The sequence below is a fragment of the Choloepus didactylus genome, chromosome 18 (genome assembly GCF_015220235.1).
Source record: "Choloepus didactylus isolate mChoDid1 chromosome 18, mChoDid1.pri, whole genome shotgun sequence".
Taxonomy (NCBI): domain Eukaryota; kingdom Metazoa; phylum Chordata; class Mammalia; order Pilosa; family Megalonychidae; genus Choloepus; species Choloepus didactylus.
In genome coordinates, this window is record NC_051324.1 from 19602151 (window position 1) to 19612840 (window position 10690).

The window sequence follows — 10690 nt, forward strand, 5'->3', positions numbered from 1 at the left end:
TGTGCTGAACAAAGGGTTGGCCAAACATGTTGGCAGGATGGGAAAGAGAGAGCAAGTCTAAAGACATAGAACTGAGAGACATTGACACAGCAGTAGCTGAGGCCTATGAAGTTAGATGAGTCACCAAAAGAAATAATGACCAAAACAAATAACAGACCAAAGAGAAAAGCACTGTGACTAGGGATTGGAAATGAGATAAAGTTGATCAATGGAGATGGTGAAAGTCTGGTTGGAAAATGGGACACATGTGGAGGACACTCTCTGGGTTGGTTTTACTGAGACCTAAATAAACACAATGGTTCATCTGATATACAATCTTCCAGTGACAGTGTAGACACCTGTTACCCCCTGGGCTCTGGTTCAATATGTGTTTGGTCACTGGACAAGTTCCTAACCATCTGGGCTAGTAACTCCACTAAAACATCCTTTGCACAGAATTTTTTGGTCAAAGAATCTCAATACTGTCCTTTTCTTGTCATGTGTAATAAGATTACTTTGTGATTAAAAGCCGTCCACTAAGTTATAAGGTACTTAGTAGTTGAGACTGTCTCTTTATCGGTTGAATGGATTGATGAATAAACTGTGTTTATCACATATTTATGATTTTTCCATGAGCCTAACAAAGTGTTTAGGACATGGAGCACAAAGAATTAATTATTTCTAAAATGATTAAAATCTGGGTGTTTGGGTGGTGGTGCTCAGGTAGCACATAATGAGCACCACTGATGTACAAATCGAGTATTTCCTGCACATGAATGTCCAGGGGTGAAGGACAGTTAGTCCCACATATCAAGGGGGATTTTTTCCTCACATATTGTCTCTGTATGGATTTAGTAAATGCAGCAATAAGAAAGCTGATTATTGGAGTCAAAAGTGATGGATAGGGGACTAAATGCACACAGTAAGTTCACGAATAATTCTGCATTTCCCTCCCCTTTCATGTTGAAGAAGCCATGAAGAAGGAAAACCAGTCCTCTACCTTGTGTTTCATCCTTCTGGGAGTTAGCAGCCAGCAGGCTCAGGAAGATTTCTTCTTCATCCTCTTCCTCTTCATCTACCCCATCACAATGATGGGAAACCTACTCATCATCTTAGCCATTCATTCTAATGTTCACCTCCACAACCCTATGTACTTTTTTCTTGCCAACCTCTCCCTCATTGACATCTTTTTCTCATCTGTAACCGTTCCTAAGATGCTCACGAACCATCTTTTGGGCAGCAGAGCCATCTCCTTCAGGGGTTGCATTACACAAATGTATTTCATGATTTCCTTGGCTAACACTGACAGCTTCATCTTAGCTGTGATGGCATACGATCGGGCTGTAGCCATTAGCCACCCTCTTCATTGCACAACAATTATGAACCCAAGGACTTGTTTCCTGCTTATTGTTGGGTCTTGGATGATTGGAATTGCCAGTTCCCTCCCCCACACTCTACTCACAGCTGGTCTGTCCTTCTGTGGCAACCAGGAAGTGGCCAACTTCTACTGTGATATTAGCACTTTGCTCAAGTTGTCTTGTTCTGGCATCCAATTTAATGTGAAGATGATGTACCTAGGGGTTGGGATTTTTTCCTTGCCATTAATATGCATCATCATCTCCTATGTTCGGGTCTTCACCACTGTGTTACTGGTTCCATCCACCAAGGGTGTGCTCAAAGCCTTCTCCACCTGTGGCTCCCACCTCACAGTTGTTTCTTTGTATTATGGGACAGTGATGGGCATGTATTTCCACACTCTGACCAGTCACAGCCTGGAGGATGCAGTGATAACTGTGATGTATTTGGTAGTGATCCCAATGTTAAATCCTTTCATCTATAGTCTGAGAAACCAGGACATGAAGGCTACCTTGGGGAAGCTCTTCAGCAAAAGAATTTCCTCATGGTGAATGTTAGTTCATGCATGCATTAAACACTACAATCTATAATTAGATTGCACTTGGGAATCCAGTTCCAGTGTCACCCTTTCCAAGTAGCCAGCTTTGATTTTTCCAGCCAGAAAATCCCTCCATTCCAAAATCCTGTAACAGATTGATGAGACTGCAGTCTTACAAAATGAACACTTTGCATGCATTATTGCTCTTTTGGCAGAGCGGCAGCATAAGAACCATAGGTTCATGTCCCAGCTGTGATACTGATGAGCAGAGTAGAGTTTGGAAGTCTCAGTATTTTCTTCCACATCTACAAGTTATAGAAAGAAATATTTATCCAACTTTATCATATCATTACTGGAACATGTCATCTGGTGCTATGAAGCATGTAAATCACTACTTGAATGTCAATTTTTACCATTTGTTTAAGTTTCCGGCAGCTTAGGTAAATATAAAACAGACCTGCTTAAAAAATGGGAATATATTAGCTTCTGGTTTTCAGGCTGGGAAAATGTCCAAATCAAGGCATCATCAAGGTGATACTTTTTCCCCAAGACTGTGGTAATCTGGGGCTGGCTGCTGACCACTTTCAGTCCTTAGCTTGTCACATGGCAAGGCACATGATGGTGTCTGCTGGTCTCTCTCTTCTCTTCCTGGTTCCATTGATTTCAGTTTCTGGATGCTCCAGCTGTGACTTTCTTTCTCATTGTCTGAATTTGTTCCATTTATCTATGACTTCTGTAATAGGATTAAGACACATTCTGATTCAAGTGGGTCACACCTTAGCTGAAATAGCCTAACGAAAAGGTTCTCCTTGCTATGGGTTCATACCCACAGCAATGGATTAAATTTAAGAACATGTTTTTCTGGAGTACATACAGCTTCAAACCGCCACTCAATTATTAGGTGCATTCACTGCTTCTGTGCTTTTATGACTGATGACAGGAGCTGTCTTAATGCATCTCTGTCACTCTCACAGTGCTGGTCCCAGAAAGTGCATCCATTCACTTATTTTAATTCAATTTTGAGATTGTTCACACACCATACAATTATCTAAATCCAAAGTGCACAATCACTTGCCCACAGTACCATCATACAGCTGTGCATCCATCACAATTAATATTCTTTTCCAATTTTTAGAACATTTTCATTACTCCAGAAAAGAAATAAAGTCAAAAAAGAAAGCTCAATTCCTCCCGTACTCCTAACCATCCCCCTCCATTATTGACTCCTAGTATTGTTATAATACATTTGTTACTGTTGATGAAAGAATGTTAAAATACTGTTAACTGTAGTACATAGTTTGCAATAGGTATTTTCCCTACATACCCCTCTACTATTAGTTTCTAGTTATAGTGTAATAGTCATATATTTGTTCTAGTTCATGAAAGAGATTTCTAATATTTGTACAGTTAATCACAGACATTGTCCACCACAAGATTCACTGTTTTGTACATTCCCATCTTTTAATCTGCAACCTTCCTTCTAGTTGCATACATGACTCTAAGCTTCTTCTTTCCACCACATTCACACACCATTCGGCACTGTTACTCTCACAATAACATGCTACCATCACTCAGCCCACTTCCAAACACTTAGGTTCAACCCAGTTGAACATTCTGCTCATAATAAGCAACTGCTCCCCATTCTTTAGCCTTGTTCTATATTCTGGTAACTTATGTTTCATGTCTATGTGTTTACATATTATAATTAATTCATATCAGTGAGACCATGCAATATTTGTCCTTATGTGTCTGACTTTTTTCACTCAATGTAGTGTCCTCTAGGTTTCTTCATGAACCCATTTTTTTAAGATGGTTTTGTTCACCCACCATACTTCCCATCCTGAGTAAACAATCAATGTCCCTGTATACTTACATATATATGCATTCACCACCATCACCACTATCTATATAAGGACATCTCCATTTCTTCCACAAAGAAGGAGGAAGAGTCAAAGAAGTTAGAGAGACAAAGAAAAAGAAAAAGAAAGAAAGAAAAAAACCATGTCAGCTAAAAAGCAATGAAGGGAAAGACAGAATTAAACTGAAGTAGAATAAAAGAGTCAGACAATATCACCAGTGCCAAGAGTCCCATACCCCTCCCTTATGTCCTACTGTTACAGGCAGTTAGCGTTGGTATATTGCCTTTGTTACATTAAAGGAAGCATAATGCAATGTTTCTCTAAACTATAGTCTCTAGTTTGCATTGATTGTATTTTTCCCCAATACCACCCTAATTTTTTAACACCTTGAAAGGTTGACATTCATTTGTTCTCCCTCATGTAAAGATGTATTTGTATATTTTATCACAATTGTTGAGCACTCTAGGTTTCACTGAGTTACACAGTCCCAAGCTGTATCTTTCATCTTTCTTTCTGGTGTCCCACATGCTCTTAACCTTCCTCTTTCAACCATACTCACAGTCATCTTTGTTCAGTGTACTTATATTGCTGTGCTACCATAACACAAAATTCTGTTCCAAACCTCTCACTCCTGCCTTCTCCTATCTGTCTCTTTTGTTATATCTTCCCTTAACTCAATGATTTGGTTTTTTATTTGATTTAGCATATTTTTTGAACAATTTAATAGATTGTTTCATTAAAGTCAAACAATAACTCAACTGTATCTTGATTGAATTGTAAGTTTGTTCATTTGACTGGGCCATATTTTCATTTTCCCTAGTATAGATTGTAGTTTTCTCATGTCTAGGCACCTGGTTTCCTTGGTTATACCAGTCAGATTTTCCCAGACCAGAATGGGTTCAGGTGTCAGAATGGGGTTATATTCAGGGTGTATCATAGAGGAATGCCAGACTTTCTAGTGAGGTTTCCAGTTTCTGTGCTTCTCCTAACCTGCCCAGCTGGGGTGCCGGTCAGTCTGTCACTCTCAACTGGTGTAAGGAGGTGTGGCCTCCTTCCTTTCTATTTTAGCTCTTTCCCCCCAGGCTCTTGGGTCTGATTCTGAGGAGCAAGCTGGGTCACACCTCCTTACTCTTAAGGAAGATACACCCTCTAGGGAATTAATATCTGCATATGAATAGTCTCTCTGACTCTGTTGTCTCTACCCCTGTCTGGGTTAGAGCACTGCAAACTGAAAATGGCTGCAGCTCTGATTTCAGAGCCCCTCAGGTTGACAGAGAGTAAAAGGGACAGAAAGCCCCCTTTTGGAGCCAGTACACAGCCCCCAGTTTCACTCATCAGCCAGAAGTAACACCCAGTCTGGGCTCCTCTTCCCAGGACAGATAAGCCTTCTGGTATTTAAGGCCAGTTGTCACTAAAAGCCTCTGCTTGTTGGGGGTTTGTAGCTTGTATTCAGCAGTCCATATTTGTTAGTGAAAACCCCAGTTGAAGCTCAGTTGAGCTATATTTGCTAACTCAGAGAGTACTGCTAGTTTCTACCACAGTGAGGTTTTGCAGCTTACCCTGTGTGGAGGAAGGGGGCTCTTGGTGCAGTTCTTCAGCTTTTACTTACAGATTTTATGCTATGGTCTCAGGCATTCCTCCCAATCCAGGTTAGTGTATGATATGTGGACAATCACCATTGTCCCCCTGCAGTTATTCCAAATTACTTCCTAGTTGTTCCTGGTTGTTTATTAGTTGTTCCAGGAGACTGGTTAAATTCCACACCTCTCTATACCACCATCTTGCCCCTCAGCATCCATCCATTCACTTTTGGTGGGAAGTGAGGTGAATGAATGAGAATATCAGACACTGAAATATACCTGAGAGTGATCAGGCATAATTACACAAGATGTTATTTACCCACACATTGAACTCTTAAACTGATTTAGGAGATATTATTGTTGTTATTGCACAGTTGATTAAACTAGACTATCTCTAAACATCATAAGACTCTTCAAAATCTTACTAGAATAACATACACCTATGTATATACGTAAAATGATTGCATTTTAAAGTAATAAAGAAATGGCATGTTCTGTGTTAATTATAACATAAAATAAAGCTGAGTTGCCAGAAAATGTGCATCCCAAATAACAAAGTAAAAGAGCTTTATTGACAATGATGTCTACATGTTTCTCCAGTATGGCCCAGGGAAGAGAAAGCTTATTCTGGGTGACCAGCCCTGATTTTGTATATAATATTCCCCAAACACAGACAGTTAATTCAGCAGGAAACTAAACAGCCCCTAAAGGAACACCACTCCCAATGATCTGACTCTATTTATTGAAAATTATAAATGTTTTTCAAAATATTTATAATATATCATTGATTGTTCATAAATCTCTCCTTTCAAGCAGAATAATGATATAAAGAGTTGAATTGAGTGCATCTTAGAACAGTGTACAAGTTTTTCCATTATCTTCTATTTTTAATTAACAGTAAAATTTATCTAGAGATAGTACACACTGCTAAGAGTTGGTCCAAGGATGTTGAAAGATGATTCTATTTACACTTTAATGCTTTCTGAGACTATAAAACACCAAGAATGAGGACAATTTAATGAAAAAAGATTTGGTTGAAAATGCATCTGAGTCTTGTGTGTATGTGACCAACTGAAGAATTGAATGAAGACATTTTATTTTGGTATGTCAAGAACATGTTACTTGAATCTATTTATTGTCTGCCCTCTTTAGAATGTTAAGTTTGGTGTCTGTTTTGTTCATTGCTGTATACCTAGCACTTACAACAAGGCTGGCATATGGTAGTTACTCAGTAATTTTTGTTAAACAAATAAATGAATCCTGCAATATTCTGCTTAAATAATGAATAAAGAAAGATTAATTTTGCTGTTTTGGGTGAACTCAAGAAGGCCAAAGGATATAAGATATTTCCCATAGAAAATAATAGGTGCCAAAGAGGGTAGTATAAAAAGGAGCTGAAGAAATACAACTTCTTGGAAAAACTCAGTACACTTAACATCTGAATCAATCTCACACGATTCTTCTGTGTTCCTTAAAGTTATACAAGGGGGTTGAACTTCCTACTGTACTTCCTACAAGAGTGAGAACCTATGTGTATGTTTGTAGCTCCAACTGCAAATAAAAGTCACGGCACCTGTATCTCAAGTAAATAATGGTTTGCCTTAGTTACCTTCCTTTGATTCTGCCTAACACACTGTCCTGAAGAAATTAGGAATGCTTTTTAATTTAATTTACTTTGTGCCCGATTGCCCTTGTATTGACTAAGTCTGGAAAAGACTATGTACCTTGTATGTCAATTAGAGTCTAGTCAAAAAACAGGGGTTTTTTTTGTTTCTGTTTGTTTTCAGTTTAATTAATGCACTAGTATATACTTTTTATATATAATTTTTATTGGAGAATCTGCAGGTCTAGAGAAATCATGCAGAAGATACAAAGTTCTCATATACCCCCACTATTATTAACAATTTGCATTAGTGTGGAACTTCTGTTATAATTGATGAAAGAACATTTTTATAATTGAACAATTAACTGTACTCCACAGTTTACATTAGGGTTCTTTGTTTGTGTTGTACAGTCCTATGTTGTTGTTTTTAATTTCTATTCTAACAACATCTATATATAACTTTAATGTCCCTTTTCACCCAAATTCAAATATGTAATAAAGTGCTGTTGTTACATTCACAATGTTGTGCTACCATCACCCCAACAGAAATTCTGTACAGACTAAGCACCAGATATTTTGAAAAAAAAAATGGTTTAATACAGCAAATCAGATATAGGTGTTGAGACACTGAGAGAGAACAGACTGATGCTAAGGTCACCCAGAGATTATTAACTACAGGAAGAATTCAGTTTCACTATGACTGGGGAACAAATGGTAAAAGATGGTGACAACAGAACGAGCGAGGTGACCCAAACATGAATTCCTAGTGTTGGAGTCTTCAGTGGCTCTGATTTTGTATTTTTTTCTACTGTAGTTTCTACTCATCTTTGCTGTTGGACACTCAAATGCTAAGAGTAATCCCTAGAGGAACCCTGGGACTCCAGATATTGTCCTCCGTGTCCCCAACATGTAGCAGCAGTACAATCACCCTTGATAATTGGGATCAGTCATTCTCACCAGCACATATTAGGCTTAAAAAATAGAATTCCCAAAATATAACAGTTGATACCCTTTTAACAATGTTACAAACATCTAACAGCTCTTTGTCTTGCAGCTCTTTGCCTTTTCAATCATCTCTCTAGAAGGACTGCTGATGTCTACTATGACTAATTTATTTCCTGAAGTGTCAGCATTTGCAAAAAATGCCAGTGGCAATCCTGTTTTGGCTCTTTATTCAGTGCTGTCTGCTGTATCCAGAGACATTTTCTTCTAAATTTTTCTCTAGGTATGCTGCCTCTTATTTTTAATATCTTAAAAACATGAAAAAAACATAATTTCTAAAAGATTTTCTGTTTCCTAACTTAAATCCTGTTCAATTATAAATTTCTCACCCAGTGAATTAAGGTGTTGGTACAATTCTCTAACTGAAAATATACTTCATAAATAATTTCTTTATTTAAAATGACTTTAAATAAGATGATTTAATCACTGGAATTTGACAACACACAATTAAATTTTCCCACCATCACCTTCAGAGGCTTTCCAAAATATCTGTCATGTAGTATCATCCTAATCATGTCTGGGCAGGGCTGTCCTGGGAAGTGGAGCTTGATCTGAACACAGGGCATGTAACAACAGGCCTGTCGCACTTCATGACCTGACAATTATGGAGAGGAAAATGCAAGTTAAATGTTTCAACATTTACTGTGTGCATGGTCTGATAGGAGATTATTGAGCATTGGCTAACAAAAGACTGGTGTAGGAGGTAGTGGAACAACAATTAACATTTACTAAGTGACATTCAAAACAAAGAGCTCTATGCTTCAGGATATAAGAATTTTTCAGCTCTTATTTCATTTGATCCACATAATAACTTTATGAAGATTCTGTTATTGTTGTTATTCGTCTTTTACAGATGAATAAGTAAAATAACTGTCCAAGTTAATGCCAGAGCCCGATTCAATCCCAACCAGGGCTCACAGTCTTTGCCATGATCCTGTCAGAAAGGTCAAGACCTCAGCCACAGGACTTGCTAATTTTAGGATAATCACCATTATTCTTTGATGTTATAAAAGGAACACATACAAAAAGTGGACCACATAACATCTAGACCCTTTCCATCTCTAAAAATCTAAAAATATCTCCTATGCTAACCCTCCCCAAGTCAGATCCTAGAGCAAAAGTGAAATGAAATTATTTTTCTTTGCAACACATAACAAAAAAGAGGCTTCAGCATAGGCAGGAAGGAAAGCCCAGAGTTGATAGTATGCTCACAATCAGGACTCAAACTTTTAGTACATATGTGTATTATTTTAAATATCAACATTTGCGGATATTGTGTGATACTGTTATATATCTTCCAGAACTTGCTTTAGTTCCATCACATTATATAATTTTAATTCATAAAAATGAATTCATGCATCTTAACTGAATGCAGTATACATTAATAAGTAAATTACACACTTTATCATCCATTCCTCAGTTCTTTGATGCTTTGTAAGAATTCTGTATGACAACGCACATTCTTGTCAATATCTTTTGGCCCATGTGTGCCAGAGTTTCTCTAGGGTCTAATCTAGCACTGAAATGGCTAGGTAACAGGGCATGAATTTTTAGGTTTTTGAGATATTGCCTAATTGTTTCCAAACTGGTAATACTAATTGAAAATCTCATCACTAGGGCATATGAGTTCCCATTTTTCCATTTCTTCCAAAACACATGAAATTGTCAGACTTATTCACATGTCCCATGATGAACGATATTAAATTGAATGCTGTTTTTATTTACATGTCTCTCATTATTAATAAGTTTGAAGAGCTATTATTTTACTTATCATACCAGTTTATTTTTCTGTGACTTGTCTATTCAGGTCTTTTCTCCTTATTTCCTCCTGGGTTTTTGGACTTTTGCTTATTAGTGTGAAAGATTCTTATTTGTTTTGAATATGAATCATTTATTGATTGTGTGCAGCAAAGACCTCTCTCCAGTCCACAGCTTATATTTCCCCTTCTTTATGACAATGTTCATACAAATGTTTTTGTCAAATTTTATAGTCATTTTTTTACAATATTGTAAAAAGATTGTATTTTTACACTATTTTCTCTTATGTTTTGTGCATTTGTGCTGGTTTAAGAAATCAATCCCTAACCTCATTCCATAAACATATATCCCCTCTAAAGTTTCTGAAGTTTTGCTCTTCACAATGTGCCAGTTTGAATGTATTATGTCCCCCAAATGCCATGATCTTTGATGTAATCTTGTGTGGGCAGATATTATCAGTGTTGATTAGATTGTAATTCTTTGAGTGTTTCTGTGGAGATGCACCCCACCCAACTGTGAGTGAAGACTCTGATTGGATAATTTCCATACCAGTGTCCCCCCCCCCATTTGGGGTGGGTCTAAGTTGAGTCACTAATGGGAGCCATATAAATGAGCTGACAAACAGAACAAACTCAGTGCAGCTGTGAGTGACATTTTGAAGAGGAGCTACAGCCAAGAGGGACACTTTGAAGAATGCACAGGAGTTGAGAGAGAAGCTGCAGATGAGAGACAGTTTGAAGACAGATGTTGAAAACAGACTTTCGCTCTGGAGAAGCTAAGAGAGGACAAACACCCCAAGAGCAACTGAGAGTGACATTTTGGAGAGACGTTGAAGCCTAGAGAGGAACGTCCTGGGAGAAAACCATTTTGAAACCAGAACTCTGGAGCAGATGCCAGCCACATGCCTTCCCAGCTAATGGAGGTTTTCTGGACACCATTGGCCATTCTCCAGTGAAGGTACAGCCTAATCTTGGACACTTTATGGCCTTAAGACTGTAACTTTGTAACCATATAA

At 37.8% G+C, this 10690-nt stretch overlaps 1 protein-coding gene across 1 annotated transcript; it reads left to right on the forward strand.

The window, feature by feature from the left end:
* Nucleotides 1-953: 953 nt before the first annotated feature.
* On the forward strand, nucleotides 954-1886 carry LOC119514677 (olfactory receptor 1A1-like). The gene has a single exon (XM_037810465.1). The coding sequence runs from the start codon at nucleotides 954-956 to the stop codon at nucleotides 1884-1886; it is 933 nt and encodes a 310-aa protein (XP_037666393.1).
* The last annotated feature ends 8804 nt before the right edge of the window (nucleotides 1887-10690 follow it).